This window comes from Strix aluco, chromosome 26 (genome assembly GCF_031877795.1).
Source record: "Strix aluco isolate bStrAlu1 chromosome 26, bStrAlu1.hap1, whole genome shotgun sequence".
NCBI lineage: Eukaryota > Metazoa > Chordata > Aves > Strigiformes > Strigidae > Strix > Strix aluco.
The window spans coordinates 7902980-7929893 of NC_133956.1; the positions used below are offsets into that span (position 1 = coordinate 7902980).

General features: G+C 54.1%; 2 protein-coding genes across 2 annotated transcripts; one reads left to right on the plus strand and one right to left on the minus strand.

The window, feature by feature from the left end:
- Positions 1 to 991: 991 nt before the first annotated feature.
- Positions 992 to 19133, plus strand: THEMIS2 (thymocyte selection associated family member 2). The gene is made up of 6 exons (XM_074850732.1): positions 992 to 1085; positions 8906 to 9028; positions 15494 to 15634; positions 15734 to 15934; positions 16354 to 17466; positions 18050 to 19133. The coding sequence occupies exons 2-6, from the start codon at positions 8935 to 8937 to the stop codon at positions 18142 to 18144; spliced, it is 1644 nt and encodes a 547-aa protein (XP_074706833.1). The 5' UTR covers positions 992 to 1085; positions 8906 to 8934; the 3' UTR covers positions 18145 to 19133.
- Positions 19134 to 22050: 2917 nt separating this feature from the next.
- Positions 22051 to 26737, minus strand: RPA2 (replication protein A2). Its single transcript, XM_074807148.1, has 9 exons — positions 26643 to 26737; positions 26318 to 26430; positions 26109 to 26210; positions 25912 to 26025; positions 24831 to 24905; positions 24108 to 24221; positions 23676 to 23786; positions 23401 to 23495; positions 22051 to 22680 (listed from the first exon to the last, which is right to left on the minus strand). The coding sequence occupies exons 1-9, from the start codon at positions 26656 to 26658 to the stop codon at positions 22596 to 22598; spliced, it is 825 nt and encodes a 274-aa protein (XP_074663249.1). The 5' UTR covers positions 26659 to 26737; the 3' UTR covers positions 22051 to 22595.
- Positions 26738 to 26914: the final 177 nt, after the last annotated feature.

The following is a 26914-nucleotide window of genomic DNA, read 5'->3' on the forward strand; positions in this document are numbered from 1 at the left end:
CTTCTGCAGTTGAGACTGTGCATTGTTTTGTGGCTTACTGAAGGATTTCTGCCGTGGCAAAGTGCAGCTGTCCCTGCAGGTCTTGTTCTTAGTGGCTGGCTCAGGCCGTGGCTCTTAAAGCTGCTGCAGCTTCTTTGCTCGTGACCTGCTTTGCTGCCCGTGCTGCAGCGCGTTGCGCTTTTGCCCACAAGAGTGACACTTAACAGTGGATTTTAAACAGCAGTTGCCTTTGTTTTCTGAGTGAAGTTTTATCTGGTTCTGGCATAATCCTCTCTCTGCAAAAGTTACACTTTAGAGCCCAACTTTGCCCTTCTCATTGCCCAGCTTGCTGCCTGACACACAGACACGCTGTGTCTGCAGCTTGTCCTGGGTTCACTGGGGGAGCTGTAGTGAAAAACAGTGAACTGGGGCCTCGTTAAAGATGACCGTGGGCCCTGCAGTGTAGGGTTGAAAGGGATTCCCAAGCTTTGATCAATTTATTAATATTAAGGTTTAGTATTTCTTCTCAATCCAGCAATTAAGCAGCTGGGGCAGTTACATTTTCTGTGTGTCAGCAGAAGGCTGAATCTTCACAATTCATGTGCAGGCTGCCGTAGGTAGAAATAGTTGGTACAGGTTAAGTAGTTAACTTCGTGTCACGATGTTTTAAGCGTTGGTGTGTTAGCAGTTCATTTCCTATATTAAAGGAAGTATTGAAAAAGAGTCAACTTGCATGATAGTCTAAAACACTCTGCAGTGTGGAATGCAGAGATGGGAACGAAGCAGTGGGGAAGAGTTTGCAGCTAAATAAATGATTGAGCCAGAGCATAAAGGCAGTGTTTTCCAGGAACATCTGTCCTTGCAGCGTTCACTGGAGTGTCATTGTAACCCCTCTTCTCTCTTTTGTTTTTGAAATACAAGAATGCAGCACCCAGCAGGCATCCCAGGAGCTAGTAATGAGCTGACCTAAGTTGTTCTATTCCTAGTGTTTTGTGCACTAAGATAGATCCTGTGACAACATGCCTGAAAGAATGACTTCTTGGAGAGGAGGTGTCTTTTCCCTGGGGCCTTTTAGGAGAGCAGGAATAGCTTCCAGCACAGAACAGGTGAGTGTGCCAGCTGGAGTGTGCGCTCATGCAATTATACCAAGTGCTCTGAAACACTCAATGGCGTGGGGAAAGACCACGGTGGAGGGTTGGACTGGAAGACATGGCCTAGGGCAAGCCAAAGAACTGGTGTGTAATGGCTGTTACTGGGCTCAGAGGTCAGATGCTGTTCAGGAGTTTCTTTCAAAAGCAGTCTAATACAGTCAGATACCTTGTAGGTTCTTTGATCTCAAAACTCTGTCTTAATCTGGCAGTGGTAGGTAAAGGGGGAGAATTGTTTCTACTTTCACTTCTGCTCACCACCAGGAACAGCTCCTCAGATGAGCTGTGTGGTGTCAGTGGGACCTGCCTGCTTGGTGAGGAGACAGGAATGCTAGTGCAGGATGGGGGGCGTGAAGTAAGATTGTAACGAGTTCAGGACAGACAATCGTGTGTTTTGGATCAGTTTTCTAAATCAGCTTTCCCTGAAGGTCCCATAACCACTAAAGCAGGAAGAGGTACCTCACATACCAGCATCACATTAGTGCCTGAGACTGCCCATGGTGCTTCCCCTGCCTCCCTCAGAGGCCCTGCCTGGCTTTCCAGCAGCATTGGTGGTTGATTCAGTGTTGTCTTCTACTTCTTACGAATTTCTCAGAACAGATGTCGTCTTCAGAGAAGCTTTAAGGGAGAAGCAGCTGTAGAGCCTGAATCTTTGCTGTGTACCCTCTTGTACAGAGCTGCCTTGTCATGTATTCTGGCATGCATCTGTGAAAGGTTTCAGTCACATTTGCAGAATGGTGGAGGAGGAGGAAGTCTTAAATGCTGCTCTGGTCATTCTGACGTGTGTTGCCATGGCCCAAGTTTTACTGTCATCTTGCAAAGGCCCCCAGATGGGCAGCTGCCTGCGTGTGTGCTGGCCTTTCAGGAACTGGCCAGTAATACTGGGCTAACCTAGCAACTCCAGTCATGGCTCTTCTGACTCATATCTTGGATGTGATGGGTCGTTTCCGATCTGGGCTTCTCCAGCTATTTCTAGATACATCAAAGAGGCCTTGTCTTGCTTGAGCCTCGAACAAATGGAAGCAGCGTTTCTTCTGGTGGGTTAACAATGGTGTGTTTATGCCCATATCACCCAGGGCAAGACCTTTCTGAAAGGAGGCGCAACCAATTTTCTCCCGTGTCTTTAAAAGTATTTTTTATAACTTGAAGAGCTACCAGGAGCTCGTTCTCTATTAACCTCTCCCATATAGGCTTACCAGAGTGCTGTTACTTTGATAACAATTTCAGGGTTTGGTGAAGATGAGGAAAAGCCAGGAAATGGGCTGTTTAAGCAGCAGTTCTACTGCCTGCTTCAACTTGGATGCCTCAAGTAGCTCTGATAATTCTTGCTTGTTGACAGGTCAGAGAAGGTTTGTGCTCCACTGCAGGGAGTGTTACAGACCTTTAAGGTGAGGATGCTTCAGGCTGGTTTTCCTTGGATCCTAGCAGCTGGTGTGCTCCCTTGACTTCACATGTCTTCTGCGCTCGTCTGTCTGGGGCCCTGCTTGTAGGATCACAATTCCTGCTTCTGTTTGAGGAGCTCTGACCTCCAGCATGTTGTAACCTCAGGCCCCCAGCTACAGCCAAACAGCAGCAAAGTTTAGGACTTTGACAAGCAGTGCACCGTGACTTGGGGGCTGCCTAAAATCTCTGGTGTCTGTCCGATGCCCTGCAAGGCAGTTTCTTTAGTCAATTTTTATGTTTTCCCAGTTGAGTTTGGACACCAGAAGAGCGGGTAGACAACTTTGCTCCCTGTAGCTGCTCGTTATTGGTGTGATTTTCATCCCCGTGACCTGAAGTTGGCCTGTTCAAGGCTTATTCCTGACTTCTCTATGGGAGCTTTTCTCTGTCCTGCAGCACAGAGATCATCTGCCTGTCCCTGAGTGCTTCTGCCTCTGTGTCTCTGCTTCACTTAACCTTTCTTCCAGCCATGCCACATGAAGAAAATGGAGATTAAATCCTGTGGATAGGAGGACTGGTACAGTAAAGGGTTCTGAAAGCTAAACATCTTGCCTCCCTGAGCCTGGGAATGCTGTCCAGAGGCCAAGGTAGTGGCTAAAATGGGCAGAGTAAGAAAATGAGTGTCACATGAGAAGTTTGAAAAGTAGAAATGGTAATAAAATCTGTGATGTTGTGTGGGATGGAATGGTACCCTGTGGGTGAGATAGGAAACCAGTGGAGTGTTTTCCCAGTAGCTCTATCCACCAGCTGTCATCTGAGCAGCAGGGGCCACGACAGAGCATCCCTTTGTGTCTCCCTGAGCATCTGCGGTGGGGACTCGAGGAGCAGCGGGGCAGCTGACAGCCCTACGCCCAGGGGTGGAGGGGGGTCCTGTGCTCACAGGGGCTGTCCCTGAGGGCAGAGAGCTTGTCTGGCTGCTTCAGTGCAGATCTTGAAGCGCTGTTTAGGGCCCAGCACAGCAGAGGGATTTGCCCAGGGCTCATGCAGGGTTTCAGTGGCACCAAGAGGTGTCATCTCCACCTGATACAACCCATGGTGAGCAGCAGGGAGGTAGCTTGTAGGGTGCTTTGAATCTTTGCAAGAGAAATGCAGGGCTCTGGAGACAATCAACCAGTCCTACCTGGTGAAGACAGAACCACTGCTTCAGTGACTGTTACTGTGCTGTAAAGCTTATCTGTCTCCTGCCAGCACCAGCAGCCAAAAAGCTCTTTGCACTGCACTGACCAGCTGTAAATGCCCCTGTGAGATGCTGCACACAAGATCTGCCAGCGAGCTCAGTGAAAGCTGAAATGATGCAGAAGAACATCTCTTCAGCAGCCTCCTCTCTGCCAGGAGACAGCACTGACGAGCTCTTATGCTATAGAGAGCTTTGCTTTACATGCAGTACTTGTTTCTCTTCCCTTGTTATGCTTAGTCATCAGCCTAGAAGCACAGAAACTTCATGTGACTTACGTGAACTGTTTGCTGTGTGCTCCTTGCTTCCTCTTGGGTTATGTGGGGCACTGGAGTGGGGGAATAACCAATTTCATTGATAACCAGTCTCTGGTAAAAGGGATATTTGTGCCCAGCCTGTCTTTTACAAAAGGCAACTGTGTGGAACTGATAATAGCCCCCTGACTAGTAGCAGTTCGTAGCCAGCAGTTTTTCCTCATTTGGTATCACTGGGCCCATCTGTTAGAGGGGGTTTCTGTTTTCCTTGTTATCTCTTAACAACTTTATCTCAGTTACTCAGTGTGCAGAACACAACCAGTTGTACTAAGATGTAGGCTTTACAGTTGCTCGCTCCTGAACAGAATCCTGGTCAAGACCCTCACTGATACCTAGTGCAGCATTTGAAGTTTTGCAAATCATTTCCAGCATATTTTTCACCTATAATTGTCCATGGTGTTAACAGTGAGTGTGTTCTGCTCAGGGAAATGCTGGAGAGAGAGGAAAGCAATTGCATTGTTTCCTGGCTCACTGCATGAGGCAGAAGGTGGCAACTTCCTCTGCTGCAAGTTCCTGTTGCCAACCATCCTCACCCCTGTCAGAGCCTCAGCAGGGTAAGAAAAAAAAACCACTCGTGGGTCTGGGCTCACCCACCACTGTTTGTGCTCCACATGATTGCTTGAAGTAGGAGGAGAGGATCCCTTTGCGTCTCAGATGGGTCCTGTATCAGACACTGACCTTGGAGAGTGTGACGGCACATCTGGTGTAGCAGGGGTGATGCTGGGTTGGCACCCCAGGGCTGGGCAGTGAATGGCAGGGAAGCACCCGTGGGCTCCAGCAGGCGAGCACGGACAGTATCATGTGCTGTACGTGACCCTGCACTTGCTGCTGACATTCCCTCTTTCTTGGCCTTTCTGCTGCACAGTTCCTCTGGCCTTGGCAATGAGCTGGGTCCCGCTTCCTGGAGGGAGCAGTGTTATCACCGGGTGCTCTGATTTCTTACGCTACATGTGCTGCTGAGTTGGAGCATCTCTATATGCTGCCCTGCTGTCACAGGGGACCCTCTGAAGGGGACACTTGTTGGGCAGGATCACCTCTGAATTTGAACTTGGAGAGGTAGAGATGGTGCTCACGAAGAAGGACCCTCAGTCCAGGGACCGTGTTTCTAGCCTGAGCCTCAGCCATGCCTATACCAGGCTCTGGGTGGCTGATGTGGAAATGCTGCTATGGGAGAAGAATGGTCTTTCCTCAGCCCCTGTGCGGTGCTGGCTCGCTGTGGGGAAGTGAGGGCTGTTTGTGGAAGCGGATGGGCTGGTTTCAATTAGCGTGTGAAATAAAGCAGCGGTGGCAAGGGCCCCGCAGTGTCTGGCCTGTCCCTCCCCTCGCAGGCAGAGCAGACAGGTGGGCACCAGCCTGGTGGTGAGCAGGAGGAAGTGAAAACGTTCCACCCATTTATTCAGCCTCAGCCTTTAGCTCTGTTTGGGACGATGGAGCCCTCACAGGTTTGCTGCCTTTTCCTCCTACAGCTGCCCTGTTGTTCCCAGAGGCATCCCAAACCTCACAGGTCTGCTACACGTGACAGCAGCCTCCTCCACCCATCCCCTGATGAAACCAGGCTCAAGGCCAAGCTACCAGGAGGGGATAACAGGCATCGCTGGCCCCAGAGCAGAGCTGCTCAGGCCCATGGCCTGTATGAGCTGTCTTCAACATCTCTGCTTCTCCTCACTTCCTTGTCCTTGCAGCGCTTCCCCATCCCTGAAGAGATGCTGCTTCGTCCTTGGCTGTGACTCACTGTGGCCGAGCCCTGGAGCCTGGAGAAACCTTCAGGCAAGAGCCAGGGGGCCTTTGAGCTGACCACAATTGCTCTCCGTGGCCACACTCACTGGATCTGTGTCCAGGGCTTGGACACCTCCATGACCCCTTTTATTTTTCCAGAGTTCCCGCGGAGGTTTGCTCACTGGGTCCTCAGCTGCCCTTTCACAGCCCCACTCTGCAGGGGGGGATCAGCATCCCCCCTGAGCACATTTCTCTCTATCCCTCGCCTGCCCTGGGCGTCGGGGGCTGCTGGACCAGCAGCACGCAGCAGCATCCCCGAAACGTGTCAATGAGCAGAGCTCCAGGAAGCTGCACTAGTGCCGGGTCTCTGCTCTGCATCAGCTCTGCTCGGTGTTAGATTATCACATGTCCCTGGGAGGAAACCTCAGCAAAGAGTCTTTGGTACAGCTACAACCAGCTTGTTACATGCTGAGCCATGGGCTGCTGAGCTCTTCAGTTAAGGCCACTGTGCATTTCTGGTTCCTGAAGTGACCTTTTATTTTTAGACATATTTTTCTATGACTGATATTCAAACTAATTCCTTCTGTCCCATCTTTATCCCATTTTCTCCAGGTGGGGAGCAGAGCACAGGTATGCAGGAGTGGCTGTGGCCAGGCTCTTCTGTTTTAATTACAGAATCACAGACCAGCACATCAGCAGCTGCTCTTTCTGCAGCTGTGAACATAGATTCCAGCTGTACCAAAATCCATGCCCTGGTTTGCAGGGATGCCCACCACAACCAGTCACCTCTCCCAGCAGAGAGCCCTGGACTCAGCCTTGCCACTGGGGTTTCAGACTGTAGGCACGTGGCTGGTTCTTTAGTGCCTCTTTAGGAATGGAGGAATAGATACTTGGTGTGCAGAGACCTTTGCTGTTGGCTCTTCCACTTACCCTGTGATTTCCAGAGCAGTACATCTGTTCAGCTCCTCACTGGGTTCTGCCTTAGAGCAGCAAAACACCCCCGGAGGGACAAGCTCTGCAGGTTCTGTTATACTATACTGAGAGTTTCCTGACCACCCATGGTTAGCCTGGTCCTGCCCTTCAGGGATTCTTGACAGTGTTTGATACAATAAAATACACTTTCTTCCACCCAGCTATTGGTACAAAGGATATTTCTCCCAGGCACTATGTCCCTTTCCCATTTCATGATGATAAAGCTGATGGCATCTAAACTTCTGCTGCTTGGGCTCTTCCACCCACTTCAGCTTCGTTCCTCTAGTTCCGCAGGGGCTTGTGTGCTGCTGCCCAGCTGTAAATCGTGCAACGTCCTGTGAGCACAGACACAGCCTCTGCCAACCTTCTGCAGCGCTGCTGGGGGGCCGGCCTGCCCTGCTGGGAACAGCCCCCAAAGGAGGCTGGTACGTGGCAGTTCCCTCATCTTTTCCCTTATGTGCAACCCCACACCCATTCTCTTGCTGCGAATGGGGCAAACCATGTGCTGGACTGAGACCAGATCATGGCTCTCGGATCAAGGGAAGCTGTCCCTGTTGCCTGCCTGTGCTGGGAATAGCGGGCCCAGTGTTGAACGCCGACTTCAAGAAGAGAGATGTGGGAGAGGAACCACCAAAGGGCGACCAAGATGGTCAGGGGGCTGGGCACACAACCTACGAGGAGTGTTTATGGGAGCTGGGCTGGTTTTGTCTGGTGAAGAGGAGGAGAAGGGTGATCTCATAGCAGCCCGCAACTACTTGAAGAACAGTTTTGCTGACAGTAGAGTCAAACTCTTCCCAGCAATGGCAGACAAGATAGGGCCACTGGCCACACACTGTGTCAGAGATGTAAGGCTGGGCATTAGGAAAACATCTTCTCTGGGAGAGTGGTGCAGCCCTTTGACAGATCACCAGAGGTGGAAGGTCCCTCTCTTGTTGGTTGTCAAGACCTTGACACATCTGACTTGCTCAGGTGCCAAGGATAGTCCAGCTCCAAGTGCCAGTTTGGCCTGAAGTCCTCTAGATGTCCCTGCTGCTGTGACACCCCGGCTGTGCTCAGTGTGTGGTGGAGAGGGGAGTCAGTGGCGTGCTGGAATTGCCTGGGGCAGGGGCACTCTCTGTCCCTCAGATTGCTTCATCCTGTGCTTGATTAACGGGAAACACAAATTCCCATTAATGCAGCTGACTTCCACAGCTGGAGTCAAAGCAGAAAGACCTCTTTTTCTGCATCATCTACTTAAAAATACCATTCTCCAAGTTTCATTTCTACTTTAAGTCCCATCCTGCTTCTAGCCTGCAGCTTCGGTTTGATTCATAGGGCAAATTAAGGGAAAATCCTTACAAAGATGAAGCTCAGCAGCAGCTCTCAGAACTGCCATTTCCAGCTTGACAGCCTGTGGGGTTGGCAGCCATGGGGACTGTGCTCAGCTGCTTTGGCGAAGGATGGGCCCGTCTGCGGGAGAGTGAGGCGGGTGCTGCTGCCTGGCCTGGAGGTGTGGGCATTTGCGCTGCATTTCCCAGGGCTGATGCTGCCGCGGTGACAGACAGTCCAGACCCGTTGACCCCCCTCTCCTCCGCACACTGAACACGCCAGGGCATGATGCACGGAGTGTTTGTGCCGGGGGCAGGTGGGGTCTGAATGCCCAGAGCTGAGCAGTGTGTTTGTGAGGGGTGAGGGCTCTCTGGACACAGCCCCTCACTTTCTCTGGTGTGGGCCACCCAGCCCTGCCCTCAGCTCCAGGACACCATCGCTCTGTCTGGCCCCAGATGCAGAGGCACAGGGCAGGCTGGTACACAGGAGATGCGTGACGGGACAGCCTGGGTGGGACAGGCTGGAGCATCGGTCTCGGTAGGACAGGCTGGAGCATTGGTCCAGCCAGGACAGCACCATGGCAGAGCTGGGGCGTCCATGCCTTCATCCACCCTCAGCATCAGCAGCACCACCAGGACCAGGACTGGGGCACACCAAGCCATGATGGGTGATGGGGGCCAGGAAGAGGCTTGTCCCAGCAGTGATTCGATCAGTCTGTGCAGGCTGGAGAGCTGCCAGCAGCGTGGGTCTATGTCCAGAGAGGGAACTTGCCACTGCTAGAAGCAGAAGCGAAAGGCAGGCAGAAGTGAAAGCAGAGCTCAGAGCTGCTTCCCACGCAGTTCCCCTCTCTGCAGAGTGTCCCGCAGTACCCAGCAGCACGGCCATGGAGCCCCTCTCCTTCCAGGACTACATCTGCTCCCTGGACCCTGCCACCCTGCCCCGCATCCTCAGGATTTGCTCCGGTATCTACTTCCAAGGTGAGTGCTTGGTTCTGCCGCCTCCAAAAGGTGCCCAGGGCTGTGCCACCTCCCCCTGCCACTGCAGCCTGGGCTCACCTTCCCGCCCTGAAGACAGCTGGTCCCCTGCCACCGAGTGCCTGCACCCAGCGAGAGACACTGGTGCCTAAGGCACAGCTTCCTGCAGAAAACACCCAGTGCCCACCCAGCTGAGTGCTCAAGTGCACTCAGTCATGCTGCTAAGAAAGTGGTGGGGCACCAAAAAAACATCCAAGCTGGTCCTCCACTTCATGCACAGCTCTCGTCCTGGGCAGTGAATTACCGGGTGGGTCTGGCAGGGATGGAGCCACACACTCGGTGGCTGGGGGAAGGTGGGATGGCATCGCCCCTGGCCCCGGCGTGAGGAGTCCAGCGAGGGCACGCAGAGCAGCCTGGTCTGAGCTCTCTGCCTCCTCCTGGGCTCTGTCCCTGGAGACATCTTAGGTCAAGGGGAAGCCTTGACCAGCACGGCTTCCTCAGCTGGTGGCAATGTTGGTAGTGAAATTAGCAGTGCTTTTGCTTGATTTCCAGGGCTCACACAAGTACTGGGAATGCACAGCAGGATCCTGGCAACACCACTGTGGCAATGACCATCAAGACTTGCAGGATTTGTAGCATTTGTTTAGGTTACACTGACTTTTGAAGAGCAGGAAAAGTGATTGGGCTGCTTCTCTGCAGCTCAGTTGGGGTGGATGTTTAGCTTTCCCAAAGACTTCTGGTGGCCTTAATCACATCTTAATGTTGCTGAACAAGTAAAGATGCCGCTGTTCCAACAGCAGCAGTTAATTTGTTTAGCAGTTGCTGGTAGTCTGAGGGAGCTTCTTCACATAGCAAGGGGGTTGTCATGAGTTCATCCCAGTGAGGGGAGAAGTTTGGGGCTGCACAAAAGGTTTAGTAGCAGCTCAATGAATGCAGAGATTTAAGAGCAGAAGGGGGCACTGCTTGTGTTGAAGGGTATCGTGGTGTGGTAGCATAGCTTGAGGAGCTCCTGCTCCAGGAAAGGCTCCGGCTCCAGGAAAGGCACATGTACCCCAGGCCCTTTGCAGAGTGATCAAGCACCGAATCGTTCCTGCTGCATTTCTCATCTGAGTTACATCGGTTCAGCCTCCAGCTGTTCCTGTTGCGCTCTTCGGCGCTGCTTTTCTCCCCTGTTATGACCCCTCCACAGTTACCAGCACTGGAAGCTTTCCAGAACATGGGCTGTACAAGCTTCCAGGTATTCCTGATTCCTTAGAAATAAGCATCAGCCCAACAAATGCCCCTCAGCCAACGTCCTGGTTGTGTGTTCCCTTGGCTGCTGGTGAACGGTGCTGGACATTGGAGACAGATCAGAGGGCCCTGGGGATGAATCAGTGTTGCACCCTGCAGATGTGCCATCCTGCACTGATGATACTTCTTGAACACTTCTGGATTTCCTGCCATTACTGGAAAGATCTTACTGCTTCTGTCTTTTTGTTAGCAAAAGGTTGCAGAGAACTGGGGATGAGTCTCTTTAACCAAGTAATAAGTGATAGGCCAAGAGGGAATGGCCTCAAGCTGCGCCAGGGCAGGGTCAGACTGGCTCTTAGGAAGGATTTCTTTGCAGAAGGGGCTGTTGGGCGTTGGAATGGGCTGCCCAGGGCAGGGGGGGAGTCCCCATCCCTGGAGGGGTTGAAGAGTCGGGTTGACCCAGCGCTGAGGGATCTGGTGGAGTTGGGAACTGTCATTGTTAGGTCAATGGTTGGACTGGAGGAGCTTCAAGGTCTTTTCCAACCTAGACGATTCTGTGATTCTGTGAAAAATTTGGGTGGGTCCCCAAGATGTTAAACAAAACTGCTGCTGGTCTTGGCCCCTTCTCGGGCTCCTCTCCCAGCCTCACACTCCTCACCTCCTCTACGTTTTTGATCCTGCTTTGTGTTGCAAAACTCCTCTGGCTTGGTGCTGCGGTGGAGCTGAGGGGCACTTGGAGGTCCTGCACAGGACATCCACAGCCTCGCGTGTCTGTGTGTCTTGCTGCCAGCCGAGGGGGCCAGCCGTGCCACGTGTGCGTGGAGTTAACCAAGTCTCTGCACCCAGCGTGTGAAGCATCGCTGTACCCTGGGCAGCGCAGCCTGGATCTGTGTTTCCTCCCTCTTCAGACCATGCCCTCAATGCTGTTCCCAGGGCACAGTGTGACAGGGCATGGGGGCACTGGAGGAGGGGAACTGGGGCTTACACAACATGCAATACTTTATGAAACTTCCTGGCTTTCATCCGCCTCCTCCTGTCCAACACTCTTGGTTTATTTTTTCACATTTGTTTCCACTATTTAGTTCCCCTCACTCCTGGGGGACAGGAACTCTCCCAGCTAGTCCCACCCCACTGTTCCCACCTGTGGTCCACAGGCAAGCGATGGTCAGTGGTGTGGCAGTGCCTGCAGCGTGTCTGTCCCTCCACAGCTCGGGTGGCAATATCCAGCCCATCTCCCACAGCACGTCCAGCCTTGGCGCCGTCTGTCCTGCCCAGACCTGCCAGGGCAGCTGTGTGTGCCAGGGCCCTAAACCAACATCTTCCCACCATGGCCAATGGCACCAGCTCGCCCCACGCACTGGGTGAATCTGTGCCAGCCCCACCTCTGCCCGCTGCTGAGCCCACGGATCAGCTCTACCCCTCCCTGAAGAGCTGCCCTCCTTCCCCTGCACCCTCCACCCCCATCTCACGGCCCCCTTCTGCAGTCCCAGGGGTTGGTGCTCCCCATGGACCCCCACAGCCACAGGGACTGGGGCTCCCTCAGGGACATCCCTGCACCTGTGAGTGCCAGGACACCTGGGCTTGGCTTACATCCCAGAAAGGACAAGCCTGTGGCCAGGGCCAGGCCACAGCTCAGCCCCCTCCCCACTGCCCTGGGGACCTCATCACAGCTGACCAAGCAGAGGGACCCCCACTATGTAGCTGGTATTTGCTAATGGCACATACCATGACTGCCTGTGATGGGAATCCCTAAATCACTGAGGTTGGCAGGGGCCTCCAGAGATCATCCACACCAACCCCCAACTCAAGCAGGGTCAGCAGGAATTGGTTGCTCGGGACTTTGTCCAACTAGGGTTTGAGTATCTCCAGTGATGGAGACTCCACAACCTCTCTGGGCAACCTGTCCCAGTGCTTGACCACCATCACAGTAAAAAAATGTTTTCTTAGGTTCAGAGGAAGTTTGGTGTGTTTCAGCTTGTGCCCATGGCCTCTTGTCTTGTCACTGGGCACCACTGAGAAGAGCCTGGCTCTGTCCTCTTTGTACCTTGAGGTATTTATAGACATTAATGAGGTCCCCCTGAGCCTTCTCTTCTTCAGGGTGAACATTCCAGCTCTCAGCCTCTTCTCATATGAGACCTGCTCCAGTTCTTTGATCATCCTTGTGGCCCTTTGTTGGACTCTCTCCAGCGTGTCCATGTCCCTCTTGCACTGGGGAGCCCAGCGCTGGACACCACACTCCAGGGTGGCCCCAGCAGTGCTGAGCAGAGGGGAAGGATCACCTCCCCCGACCTGCTGGCCGTGCGTTGCCTAATGCAGCCCAGGACAGACCCCGTTCACCTTTGCAGCAAGGGCATGTTGCTGCTCACATTCAGCCTGGTGGCCACCAGGACCCCCAGGTTGTTTTCCACCAAGCTGCTTTCCAGCCAGGCGGCCCCCAGCACGTGCTGGTGCCTGGGATTGTTCCTCCCGGGGGCAGAACTTTGCACTTCTCCTTGTAGAACTGCATGAGGTTCCTGTCAGCCCATTCCTCCAGCCTGCCAGGGTCCCTCTGGATGGCAGCACCACCCTCCGGCCTACCAGCCTCTCCTCCCAGTTTTGTGTCATCTGCAAACTTGCGGAGGGTGCGTTCTGCCCCGCTGTCCACATCATTAACAAAGAAGTTAAACAGGACTGGACCCAGTATTGGTCCCTGGAGCACACTGCTAGTAACTGGCCTCCAACTAGACTTTGTGCCCTCGATCACCACCCTCTGGGCCCAGCTGTTCGGCCAGGTTTCAGTCCACCTCAGTGTCTGCTCATCCCGTCCATTCTTCTTTAGCTTCTCTATGAGGATGGGATGGGAGGTAGTACCAGAAACCTTACTGAAGGTAAACCACACCCACTGCTCTCCCCTTGTCTGCCAAGCCACTCACCTCATTGTGGAAGGTGATCAGGTTGGATAAGCATGATTTCCCCTTTGTAAATCCACACTGAATAATCCAAATCACTTTTTCGTACTTCTTGTGTCTCATAATGGTTCCCAGAATTAGGTGCTCCTTCACCTTCCCAGGGTTTGAGGGGAGCGTGATTGGTTTGTAAGTCCCTCTCATTCCTGTCTTGAAGATAGGAGTGACATTTGCTTTTTCTCCCATCTTCAGGAACCTCTCTCAGTTGCCCATGACCTCTCAAAGATAATAGAGAGTGGCTTCACAAAGGCAGCCCTCATGGGTGCAACCTGAGAGACCCCATGGACTTAAGTGTGTCCACTGTGTTTAGTGCTCCCTTACCTGGTCCTCCTGCACCGAGGGTAGTTCTTCCTTACTCCTGATTTTTCCCCTGGGCTCAGGGGAAGTCATAGAATCACAGAATCATTCAGGTTGGAAAAGCCCCTCAGGATCATCAAGTCCAACCCTCAGCCCGACTCTAAAAAGTTCTCCCCTACCCCACATCCCCCCACAGCTCATCCAAACGACCCGTAAACACACCCAGGGATGGGGACTGCACCCCCTCCCTGGGCAGCCTGTTCCACTCTCTGACCACTCTTTCTGGGAAACATTTTTCCCTCATGTCCAGTCTGAACCTTCCCTGTTGCAGTTTAAAGCCGTTCCCTCTTGTTCTGTCACTAATCCCCTGTGAGAAGAGACCAGCACCAACCTCTCCACAACGTCCTTTCAGGGAGCTGTAGAGAGTGATGAGGTCTCCCCTCACCTTCTCCTCCTCACACTGAACAGTCCCAGCTCCTTCAATCTCTCCTCACAGGATTTATTCTCCAGGCCCTTCCCCAGCCTCGTTGCCCTCCTCTGCCCTCGCTCCAGCACCTCGAGATCTCTCTCGTATTGAGGTGCCCAAAACTGGACACAACGCTCCAGGTGTGGCCTCACCAGTGCAGAGCACAGGGGGACTATCACCTCCCTGCTTCTGCTGGTCACACTATTTCTAACAAGCCAGGATGCCGTTGGCTTTCTTGGCCCCCTGGGCACACTGCTGGCTCATGGTCAGTTGCTTGTCTATTGTAGCCGGCTCTGCATCTTTAAGCCTGCCTATCCACCTGTTGGTGGCGCTCAGGTCGCAGGGCCAGATACCGCAGGGGGTTAAGACCTTCTCGGGGACATCAGTACAGACACCAACGTGGTGGATACAAAATGTCCGTTTATTGAACTGCCCAACTTGCATATATATGCTCGCCAAGCACCTCCTCCATGGGTGTGCCCTCGGCATTACAGGCCTACCCATTACCTTATTTAGTAACAAAGGAAAGGAGGGGAGGTTGTAACTACTCTTTCCGTACATTGCAAGATCTTCCGAGTGCCATTCCCTACACTTGTCAATTAGAACCCCCAGATCCTTCTCTTCCAGACAGCTCCAGCCACACCTCCCCGAGCCTGTAGCCATGCAGGGTGTTGTTGTGGCCCAAGTGCAGGACCTGGCACTTGCCCTTGTTGAAGCCCATCCCGTTGATGTTGGTCACCGATCCAATCTATCCAAGTCTCTCTGTAGAGCCTCCCTATCCTTGTGCAGATTGACGCTCCCGCTTAACTTGGTGTCATCTGCAAACTCACTGATGATACACTCTGTGTCCTTATCAAGATCATCAGTAAAGATGTTGAACAGAAATGGTCCCAACCCCGAGCTCTGAGGGCTGTAAAGACTGAGGCCAGAAAGACATTGAGCACATCAGCTTTCACCACATCCTTTGTCATCAGGTCCCCAGCCCCATTCAGCAGCAGACCCGCATTTTCCCCAGTCCTTTTGCTATTGATGGACTTGTAGAGGCCTTTCTTGTTGCCCTTCACATACTTCAACAGATTCAGATCCAGGTAGGCTTTGGCTTTCCTAACTCCATCCCTGCGTGCTCAGAGACCATGTCTCTCTGCTCCTTCTGTGCCACCTGCCCCTGCTGCCACTGCTTGTGCACCTCCTTCATATGTCTGAGTTCACTCAGGAGCTCCCAAGTGCTGGACAAGAGCACCAACCACCCGCAGGGATGCTGAGGAAGCAGTGAAGGACAGCTTACGGAGGGTAGTGAGGCGCTGGAACAGGTTGCCCAGGGAGGTTGTGGATGCCCCATCACTGGAAGTGTTCAAGGTCAGGTCCAACGGGACTTGGAGCAACCTGATCTAGTGAAAGATGTCCCTGTCCATGGCAGAGGGGTTGGACTAGATGATCTTTAAAGGTCATTTCCAACCCAAAGCATTCTGTGATTCAGTGAGATGCTGGTAGAGGCATTTTCTTTGAGGAAATTCCCTCCTCACCCTGCAGGGTCCGTGTACGAGATCTCAGGCAATGAATGCTGCTTGTCGACGGGTGACCTGCTGAAAGTCATGGCCGTGGCACTGCAGAAGGTCGTTTGTGAGGACACAGAGACAGGGCAGACAACAGAGCTGCCACCAACATTTAAGGGTGAGTGGGGCTGCCCTGCCCCATCCCACACCCCACGGGTGCCCTCCTCCCCAGGGAGACCTTTGCAGACCCCATGGGCTCATCCTCATTGTCCCACAGGTCTTTTCCAGCCTGCCCCAGCCCCAGGGCCACGCTTGACGCCGCGGGGACCCTTGCTGGAGGGTGGCAGGCAGCGGGGCCTGACGCTGCACCAGGTGCTGGGGCAGTGGGACAGGCAGCCCCAGCCCCTGCTGTGCCGTGCCATCGGCCCCCGGGCCCTGCTCCTGCACCCCGTCTATGAGGTGCACGCAGTCATGCACTGTGAGTCCGCGCGGGGCAGGTGGGGTGCTGCGGGGTCAGGGTGGGGTGCTGCAGGGTCAGGACAGGGTGCTGTGGGGTCAGGGTGGGGTGCTGCGGGGTCAGGGTGGGGTGCTGCAGGGTCAGGACAGGGTGCTGCAGGGTCAGGACAGGGTGCTGCGGGGTCAGGGTGGGGTGCCGCCAGGTCAGGGCTGGGATGCCGTGGGCTTGGGGTTGGGGCACCGGTGGTCGGGGCTGTGCGGTCAGGGCAGGGGTGCTGTGGGGTTGGGATGGGGGTGCTGCGCAGCTGGGAGCACGCACTAGTTTGGTGCCGGGACCCCGACACACGTGGTGCAGGTGGCTGCAGGTGCTGGGGGCGATGAGGTGGCACGTGGGGCCGGTGAGAGGCCGAGCGTGGGGTCAGGGCAGCTCTGCCCCCGCAGTGCGTCGCGACGTGGTGAAGATCCCCTCGACGCTGGAGGTGGACGTGGAAGATGTCACGGAGGAGGCGCAGCACATCCACTTCGCCCGGCCGCTGCTGCTGAGCGAGGTGCTGGCGATGGAGGAGGCGCTGCCGGCCCAGGCCAGGATCCTGGAGGGCCCGGCCGGCCCCGCCATCTTCGAGAGCTCCTGGGTGCCGCGGCTGCAGCGGGGGCAGCGGCTGCAGCTCCACGGCCGCTCCTGCGCCTGGCGGGTGCTGGCCTCGGCCCCCGGCAGCGGCCGCCATTTCCTCCTGTCCAGCGCCTACCAGGGCCGGTTCCGCCAGCGGCCCCGGCGGTTCACGGGCGTGCAGGAGCTGGCGGGCGGCCTGCAGCCCGGCCGGCGGCTGCGCGTGGTGGTGACACAGGACTGCGAGGGCCGCGGGCGCGACGTGCCCCCGCTCGGCCTGGGCGACCGGCTGGAGGCCCGGGGGCTGCGGGGCAACGGGCCTGGCACTCGGCTGCTCTGCCACCGCCACGGCGGGGAGGAGGAGGAGGAGGAGGAAGGCGAGGAGCTCCTGCTGCCGCTGGACCTGGGGGGCGGCTTCGTGGAGGAGACGTGTGACAGCAAGAAGTACGGGCTGGCGGAGCTGCTGGAGCGGCAGGCGCTGCCCTGCGAGGTGCGGGTGGTGGCCCCCGACCCGGGGCTGGAGCGGGACGCGCTGGGCACCCTGCCCGCCCTGCGGCTGGAGGCCCGCCTGGACCAGCCCTTCCTGGTGGGCAGCTTCTGTGAGGAGCCGGAGGAAGGCTTCGAGATCCCGCCGCGGTGGCTGGACCTCTCCCTCCTGCTGAGCGAGGAGCCCGTCCACCCCCCGGCCCCCTGCACCCGCCGCTCCCGGGTGGAGGAGCTGACCGAGGCCTTCTACTACCGGCTGCTGGCCCAGCTGCCCGGCAGCACGGCCCCACCACCCCCGCGGCCCCCCAAGCCGGCACAGGCAGGGACAGGCCCTGGGGGAAGGCACCCCTCGGCCCCCAGCCCCCCGCCAGCGAGCACCCGCCCGGCTTCTCCGCTGCCGCCACTCCCCGCCCAGGCTCGACCCAGCACCCACGGCCGGCGGGGACCCCCCAGGGATGCAGGTGAGCTCCTGACCCCTCCGCGGGGCTCGGCCCAGAGATGCGGTGCCCTGGCAGGAGGACGGGACCCCCCAGCAGCATCAGCAGGTTGTGCTTAACCAGCCACCGCCTCCCCAGCGCTGTCCTCCCGGGGACCTGGGGCAGGGATGCTCACCTGGGCCCTGCGGGGGCCTGCACCTCCCCATCCCCTTGCCCCAGATGCAGGGGGAATCCACGGGGGATTGCCTGACCCCTGCGTCCCACAGGCTGGGGGCACCCACAGGGTCTGCCCCATGTCCTTGTCCCACGAACAGGGGGACCCATGGGGAGGCCACCCCAGTGCCTCGTCCCACACATGGCATGAGGGGAAGCAAGGCCTGAGCTCGAGGGCAGCGGCGCAGTGGACACCACTCGGTCTGCCACTGAACGCCTCCCACACCCAGAGGCTGGTGACTGCGGTGGCAGAGCAGCTGCCCCCACACCACGGGAGGCCCCTCGGTCCCCACCGTGCCCGAGCGCAGCTCAGAGCAGGGAGGGGGAGGGCAGGTCGGGGTGGGGGGTTTCTGGCAGTGCAGGTCCACAGGCTGAGCTCTCTCTTCCCTTCCAGGCACAGAGAGCGACAGCGCTGAACATGACTACGAAACTGTTGATAACAACGTTCAGAAAACGATTCACAAGATGCAGACAATTTTTCCTTTCTAGCCCTCTAGTTTCTGGACGCTCCCAGCCTCCAAATACTCTGAGACCTCACATGACGCTGGTTACTGGCAGAGGCTGAACTCAGCCTCAGGGATCCCCAGTGCAACCTCCAACTGCCTTGATCCTGCGGAAAGGCACCCGCTTTCCTCGAAGGCAAGCAGCTCATACGCTGTCGGGACAGACCCAGGCACAGAATAAATCTTGTTGTGTCCTCAGCTGTCACCCACGGGACTCTCCGACAGCACCAGACCAGCACACACCTGGGCGGCCACCAAGATGCCAGCCCAGGCCCTGGGACAGATCTCGCTCTGCTCCGCTGCGGTACCGCAGCGTCTGGGCCGGGATGACAGAGCTTTGGGGCCAGCATGTCCAGACGCTGTTTGGCATGTGGGGTGCGATGGGGTTAGGAGACATTTCAAGGTACTTCACACAGAGCTGGGGCTCAAACCACTGAGTAACACGGTTTTACAATTGCCTGCCAGGATGACAGAGCTGCATTTCTATTTTTTTTTTTTCAAGCACATCCAAACTTGCTTCTCACTCTGGTCCAATTTCTCACCAGGGTTTTAGAAACATTGGAAAAACATCGTGGCTTTAGGTTTTGCTGGTTTTCTCATCCATTTTTAACTGCACTTTCAACTAGAAGCAACATCTGTCCCAGACCTCCACGGTCCCCTCCTGCTTGTGAGTGTACTTGTCTCACTCTTGCAGATTCTTGGCACCTACAAAGGCCTCTGCTGCACTCATGGCATGGGATGCAAAAAATAACCTGAAAAACAAATAAGGACCAATGCTTTTTTTCCTGGAAGTTTGGCAAAACCCCAGGAAAGTGCCAGAGACAAAGACCTCATAGTCCTGATGTGCATTAAGGGAAAAGGGCTGACGAGGGGAGAACTTTACACCCAAAGCAAGTAGGCGTTTCACTCCTGCACCATGCATTGCGCTCCTTTCAAATCAGAGCTGGAAAATAAACTTTAATCTTCAAATTTCATTTAAGATCAGACTGTTTTGGGTTTTTTACCCTATTCCAGTGAAGAGTAGCTTTGGGTTCAGTTTTTCAGTTCCTGTCATTCCTCACTCAGCGCCTAGGGCAGAGTCCCAGAGCTGCAGAGAGGATCTCGTTCATTTGAACTTGGCGCAAGTCCTGGCTTGGGTTTGGGCTGGTTTCCTTCGCTGGCTTTGGTTCTGCCCTGGGATTGACACTTGGTACCAGCACTCTCTCAAATCAACGTTGTGAGAGAGACACTGGCTATTGCTGTTGAGGTTCGTTCACCAAATACTCACCCAAGGAGGGAGAACCCAGCTCCCATCTGCAAACAGGCACGAGCCATTCGTTAACAGCACGTAAATCATAGGATCAGAGAATCCCAGGATGGTTTGGGTTGGAAGGGACCTGATCCAATTCCTTCCACTAGCCCAGGTTGCCCAAAGCCCCATCCAACCTGGCCTTGAACCCTTCCAGGGAGGGGGCAGCCACAGCTTCTCTGGGCAACCTGTGCCAGGGCCTCACCACCCTCATGGTAAAAAATTTCTTCCTTATGTCCAGTCTAAACCTACCCTCTTCCAGCTTAAAACTGTTGTCTCTTGTCCTGTCACTACAGGCCCTCGTAAAATGTCTCTCTCCATGTTCCATATAGGCCCCCTTTACATACTGAAAGGCCGCTCTAAGGTCTCCCCAGAGCCTTCCCCTTCTCCAGGCTGAACAGCCCCAACTCTCTCAGACATCTTCATGGCTTCACACAACATACACAACTCCAGCCAAGAGACCCACCGCAGTGGCAGGGGCCGACAGGTGTTTAAGTCACCCCAGAATCCATTTTTTTCCTTTTCCCAGGGATAAAACTAGTTGCTGGACTATGGCTGGGGAAAAGCTGGGCTCCATGGAGGAGGAGGGGAGCAGAACATAGAGGAAACCAGAACAACTGAAAATGCCCAAGTGTTTTGCCTTGTCTCCTTCATTTGAGCCAAAGGCATTCTGAGTTTGGATTTCACAGTTAGTTCACAGATAGTTTTAAATACAAATTTTCTCTGAAGCAGCCAATGCTTCTGTCCTATAAGACCTATTCCAGATCTTCCCTCTAGCCAGGTGAGAGCAGATGCTCCTGGATCAAACAGCACAGGGACACTGGGCAAAGACTTAAACTCCCTCCCCAGCCGATGAGTTTTTCTTCTCCAGTCAGAAGCGTTTTGTCCAGTTGCACAACTACTCTCTGCTGCAAGTGATTTCACAGAATCACAGAATCATCGAGGTTGGAAAAGACCTTGAAGATCATCCAGTCCAACCATTGACCCAACACTGACAGTTCCCAACTCCACCAGATCCCTCAGCGCTGGGTCAACCCGACTCTTAAACACCTCCAGGGATGGGGACTCCACCACCTCCCTGGGCAGCCCATTCCAACACCCGACTACCCGTTCTGGAAAGAAATACTTCCTAATATCTAGTCTAAACCTTCCCTGGTGCAACTTGAGGCCATTACCTCTTGTCTTATCACTCATTACTTGGCTCAAGAGGCTCATCCCCCCTCTCTGCACCCTCCTTTCAGGCAGTTGCAGAGGGCCATGAGGTCTCCCCTCAGCCTCCTCTTCTCCAGACTAAACCCCCCCAGTTCCCTCAGCCGCTCCCCATCAGACCTGTGCTCCAGACCCTGCACCAGCTCCGTTGCCCTTCTCTGGACACGCTCGAGTCATTCAATGGCCTTTTTGGAGTGAGGGGCCCAAAACTGAACACAGTAACTGAACACATTTCATTCATTTCCAAAAATCATCAGGGATTTTCTTCCTAACCTCCACACCTCCTGCAAAAGGGAAACGACAGTACTTTTGGCTTCTAGCTCTGCTGGACTCTGGCAGTTCACCTGTCACACGCCTGTAGCACGACCAGCCCCAGAAGTGCACCGCGGGCTACACCGTGCCCCTGAGCTGAGCAGGACAGCGGGTTTTGCCCCAGCACTAACGCCAGAAGCAGATGCCCTGGGTCCAGCAGCAGCCCCACGATGCACGCCCAGGGATGAACTGCTTTTCCAAAGCCAGGTCACTTCACCACTCCCAGGTAACAAAAATGCCACGACTCGCAGCTCCTGTGGCACCCGGAGTCAACCAGCCCGCGAGCTCACCGGTGTCAGCCCCGGCTGCACGTGCAGCTCTCCCAGCCGGCCCCGCGTCCCCGGGAACTCAGCAGCAGCATCCAAAGGCCAGGCCAGGCCAGCGCAGCAAACCGGGCTCCCCTCTGACGGGCAGCGAGCGCAGTTCAAGCTTGAAATATCGCGGGTCCTTCAGCAACACGTTCACCACAAACGCCGTGCTTCCTCCTGGGAGAAGCCACACGCCCGACAGGCAGGGTGAAAAATGTTCCTCAATTAATATTAAAAACTCTTGAAGTGCTTCTATTAACAAATGCAAAACAATTCCCAGAAGGTAGTTTTCAGCTTTGCATTTGTGTATCATGACTAAGGGGACAGAAATACACCGCAACAGCTGCCCCCAGCACACTGCCTCCCCGAACAAGGTGGGTCTGTGCCGGGAAACAGGAAACACACATCGGTTATCTCCACCCTGGTACCTCACCAGTACCCACCGCGCTCTTTCCTTCGTCTTCTCAGCTGTGCTTTGAAAACAGTTTAAAGAAAAACTTGTTCTACATGATGTAATTCATCTGAGCTTCAGCTAAACTACTTCTGGTGGCAGAAATGACCCCGGCTGTATTTGGAACACTGATACAACACGTAGCTTTCTTCAGGAGCACAATTATTTCTTAGCATCCAGACATTCGCTTCAGTTTGACCTTTGAAAGCCATTTACTTCAAAAGCTAAGGAAAAAATAAGTATAGTTAAAGAAAATCTTACAGCATGAGCTGTGTTTTTATGTAGATAGTTTTCTTCTTTCTAGAGCCACACACACATGCAAGATTACCCAAGTTAAAATTTTATTGGAAACATTCAAAAGCTCTAGTAACAAGATCAGTCATAGTACAAATATAGATTTAAACGCATAAATGAAACCAATTAAAAATCTATTCATGATTACTGTACATTAGTGGAATATACTGATGGCTACCCACTTTGTGAATGAAATGGAATGGAAGCTGAGTTAGGAGAAGCAGCTCTGGAAACAAAAGACAATCTGCCCAGATTAGAAAGAGGTTCTTCTGTCTAACACAGGCATCCTCGCAGGAGACAAAAACAAACTGAAGGTGCTGAAGCTTTGTGGGAATTCAGCTTTCCCACATGTTTATGCTTTCCGTTACATGGTCACAGCACACAATCGAGTCCAGTTAACAGAATCCTGTACGTTCTGCTTGTCCTTGAATTCCAAGGTGGAGGCACTCACAGAGTAACTGGGACTTTCAGAGGCTAGAAAGAGCAAAGATCACCTTCCACGTCACAAAGCTCGGCAGGAGAACTTGAAACACCGACAAGCATTTGCTTAGAACTAAATCCAGCTGGAAGTAACTTCACTCAGCATCCGTTGACTTATAGTGATCATCATCCACAGTGGAGTAGATGTGTCCCTCGCTGCTAAGGAACTCAACGGCTTGCCTTGGAAGAAAAAAGAAAAAGCAGTGGCTCCCTAGTTCTTACCAACACCTTTCTCTCGGGGATTTCCCACGTGCAGACCCCATCCTTACTGTCCCCTTCAGGCATCTGCCAAGGGAAGCTGCCGCTGGCTCTACCCTGGGAGCAGTTTCAGTGCTGCTCCAGCAGTACAGAGTTCCTCCAAAGCTATGGCAATGCACTGCCCCCCGCCGAGGGGAAGGCCACCACTCGGTACTGCCCAGGTCAAAGGAGTACCTGCCACTCTGCTTCAAAGGCAAGAGGAAGATAATGGACCTTAATTACTGTTTTTCTAAGTCTCACGGAGGAGAAGCTATAAGAGACAACAAAGAGGAGAACAGAAAGAGTCTATTCCTGAGTTTTGACGAGTGCGCAGTGAGTAAGGTGGTCCTTGACTGGGATAAAATACTGCTGAGGCACTGCAGTACTCCCAGGGACCTGTTACTTTGCTACTGAACTGTTAAACAGCTTCTCGTTAAAACAGGGAGAGAAGCATTTTGTCACCCCTTCACTGACGACACCTCACTGAAAGCTTCAGCAGCTCTAGCTCACTACTGCATCCTACTGGGAACAGCTGAAATTACTAGCGTGGTTCCACAAGAGAGGATCTGGGCTTGCCCACTATTTTCCTCTCTGCCTCCTTTTATCAGACTCCAGGAAGGACTCCCTGGACTTCCAGAATATCCTTCGCTTCTACACACTTACTTGATTGTTGACATGCTCATATTCTGGAGCTGAAGTTTCAGCTCTTGAAGACTCATACCTTCTGGGACAGGGCAGTTTTTAATCAAGTTCAGCACCTGGAAAACCAAGAGCCACCATTAGCACCCAGCTGAGCTTCTCTACCATGGACAGACAGCACGGTTGAGGAAGAACTATCTGTCCTCAGAGTAACCGAGCTGGTGTTTCTGTGTCCTACCTCACACCGCAGCAGCCCCTGCTGCAACCACTGTGCTCCTGGAGAAGCTGCCTGCACCCACCTGACTCTGATGCGCCGTGAGCCCGTTCACCGGCAGGCTGCCACCTCCTCCATAGCCCCCCAGCTCACCTATCCCACCGGAGGAAAACGACTGGGGCACTCTTGATGCTGACTGAAATTACAAGAGTAAAACTGCTGCGGTTACACAGGCTGCTGCAAGCCCACAGCATTAAAGACTTGGTGTTGTTTCAGAGAAACAGTAATTAAAAATAGATTCCCAGAAGAAACCACTGGAAATGGATGGCAACACCATCTCTCTCCAAGGAAGCCAGGACTCATTACACCTCCACTGTAGCCCTCCAGCAGCTTCAAGCCTTCCAGCCCCACAGCACATACACAATTTCCCCAATGAACCAAGAGGTTCCTCTCTTTGGGATATAACCAGTAACCCAGTAAGGGCCAGGGTGGAATCAGGATCTTACCAAGTACGTACCATAAGATTTTTTCTGAGGATCATATGTGCATTGACAATCTCTAGTATGTGTGTGGTGAACTCATTCATATTTTCCAGAGGCATGATCTTAAATGCCACCAAGCTTTTCTTATTCTTTCAGAGAAAAAAAAAAAAAAGCAAAGGAAAAAAGTTAATATCACAGGAGCAGGAACATGCTTAACAGCCAATCCAACCATTCTCTCCAGGAACAGGGATAGTGGTGGGTAGGGAGCTTGTCTGCATCTAACTAGTCCAAAACTTTCTGACTTACACTTTCATATGTGATTTTGCAAGACAATGCAGAGAGCAGAACTTCTCTTTCTAATCAGCTGGTAATTAACTACACTTTGCTTTGATGCATGCACTATTATTTGAATATTTATTCACATATTTAGTTATAATATTTAGTTATGAGACAACCACATCACAGAATACACTACAAGAAACATCCCCATTAACCAGAACCTGGTCTAAGCTCTACAGTACAAACACCCAAGAACCTGGTGGCCGGTAATTCTGTTCCACTGAAAACAACGTACTGACGAGGAGTGGCATTTTAAATGGGTCCTCCGTCCTTTGCCTTTAGGAACAATTAAAGTGTTATTCAAGGATGGCCACAATCAAGTGGATATTCTGAAGGGAGCCCACTAACACTGTGCCCGATCACCAACCCCTCACACCACCGCTCCAGCCTGGGGGCTTGGCCAGACACGGGCAACTCACCTGGAAAGACCGAAGATGACCAGCTACTTTTACATAAGTTCCTGGAGGTACCACAACATTCTCGCCACCTGCCTCCTACCAGAGAGGAAAAGGAGAAAGGAAGGTTTTGCTGATTCACATTTCCATTTCTCAATTCTCACAATAAATGACTTAGGAAGGAGGCTTCTCTCAAGCAAACACAAACAGCATGCCTTCCTACGTCCAGTAAGAGCAGTCAGGTAAACATAACCAGAAATGAAAAATAGAGAAAGGAAGTATTTGCTCATTTGAACACACTGTACACTTGACAGCAAAGCCAGCTGTCTGCTCTGCTGTCCACTTCGGAGAGATTTTCACTGAGCAACAAGAGCAAAGAACCCTCAAATTGTAAAAAAGTTGGCGTTCAACCATGTAACTTAGCTAGGGGAATGGAAGCAGGCCAGAACCTTTCTGAAGTGATGACAAACTTGCAATTAAGCCAACTGAATGTCTGCCTAATTACTCTCGCTAAATTGTTCAACTGAACTCAGCCGTTTGCCTTCAGATACATGTTACAATAACACGGGCTAGCTTTAAAGGCCTGCTATACCAGCATGAATGAAGGTCAGCAGCACTTCAGGAGTCAGGAATCAGAAAACAAGACAACGTTCATTCGTATGTATCTTCACCTCAATCACTGAGCCACATACAAAATCTCTGTTCACTCTCCTTGGATTTCTACACTGAAGGGCTGAGCATGCATCTCGGTTCAGCTATGAAGTAACGGCTGAGTTTCAGCACCTAAACTCTAAAAAATTATGCAAAGTGATTCAATGCAGTCTCATGTATGAATTACAAAACAGCAGAAGAGTCACATCCAGCACCAGTGATCTCTGCTACAGCAGCATCTCCCTTGGATTTCAGAGACATGTTATCCCTAAAACATTTTTCAGAAAAGCCACATCTTTTTGATAAAAAAGTCCTGCGAGGAGCAGGGAGTTGGATTTGCTGATCCTTATGGGTCCCTTCCAACTTGAGATATTCTATGATTCTGTAACTTTTCTCTCTCCACCGCTCCCAAAAGCTTTTAAGGGAACGTGTTGATAACAAGTCTGATGCTTACATCAGTATCAACCCACTGCCTGACATCCATCGGGGCTGCCGTCATGTCGTCCACTTTGTAGAGAATGTTTGTCGGTGCTTTCTCGGCGTGTCGAATGATCCCCATAACGGTGACCTGCGGTGGAAGAGGGAAGAGTTTATCCGGGAAGGCCCCGGGAAACCCGCCTGTTTTACCCGCAGCTTTCCCCCGGCGCCCACCTGGGAGATCTCCACATCGTGGATCCGGAAGGTCTCGTCGACCTGCTCGGCCGCCAGCAGCTGCGACACGGTGCAGGGCACGATGTTCTGGGAGCGGATTCTCTGCAAGGGCCGGCGGGGCGGTCAGCGGGGCCGGGGAGCCGCCGCCCCTCTGCCCCCCGCCGCGGCCCAGCGCCCCGAGACCGGCCGAGGCCCCGCTCCCGGCCTACCTGCTTCTTCTCCGCCTGCGTGCCGGCGAGGGAGGCGAAGCCGCCCGGGGACTGCGTGTAGCCGCCCGCGGGCCCCGAGCTGCCCACGGTGCCGTACCCGCCGTCGAAGGTCCCTGAGGGGGAAGAGGGAGAGCCCGTGAGGCGGCGGCAGTGATGCGCCCTCCGGCCCTGCCACCACCGCCATCATGGAGCGCGGCGGCGGCCTCGGCCCCCCCCCGCCCCCAGCGGCCTCGGGCGCCGCACACGGGTCCCGGGCGCCGACCCAACCCGACCCAGCCCGGCCCGGCCCGGCCCGGCCCCCGGCTCGGCCGCCCCCCGCCCGCACCGTGCCCGCTCCACATGGCGGCGGCCGAACGTCGGGCGCCAGCCGGCCCACGCGCACCGCCCCTCCTCGCGCCGCCGGCTCCTGCCCAATCCGTGGGCGCCGTTCCGCCGAGCGGCAGCCAATCGCAGCCCTCCGCCTTCCGCCTCCTTCCAATAGGGGGAAGCCGCCGCGAAGCTGCCAGCGCCGTTTTGAGTGCGGGCGCTGCCCGGCCGCGCGGAGCCGAGGGGGATGGAGTGGGCGGGGCGGGGGGGCGGGGCGGGGCGGGGCCGGGA

Bases quoted from the DNA above. Each gene is read 5' to 3' on its own strand.
- THEMIS2 (XM_074850732.1), top strand. From the start codon at position 8,935: ATGGAGCCCCTCTCCTTCCAGGACTACATCTGCTCCCTGGACCCTGCC. The intron at 9,029-15,493 runs GTGAGTGCTTGG...CTCACCCTGCAG, and splicing joins CTCCGGTATCTACTTCCAAG to GGTCCGTGTACGAGATCTCA. The intron at 15,935-16,353 runs GTGAGTCCGCGC...CTGCCCCCGCAG, and splicing joins GGTGCACGCAGTCATGCACT to TGCGTCGCGACGTGGTGAAG.
- RPA2 (XM_074807148.1), bottom strand. The intron at 26,026-26,108 runs GTGGGCGCCGGG...CTTCCACCGCAG, and splicing joins ACGATGTGGAGATCTCCCAG to GTCACCGTTATGGGGATCAT. The intron at 23,496-23,675 runs GTGGGTGCAGGC...TTGGTTTTCCAG, and splicing joins TCACGGCGCATCAGAGTCAG to GTGCTGAACTTGATTAAAAA.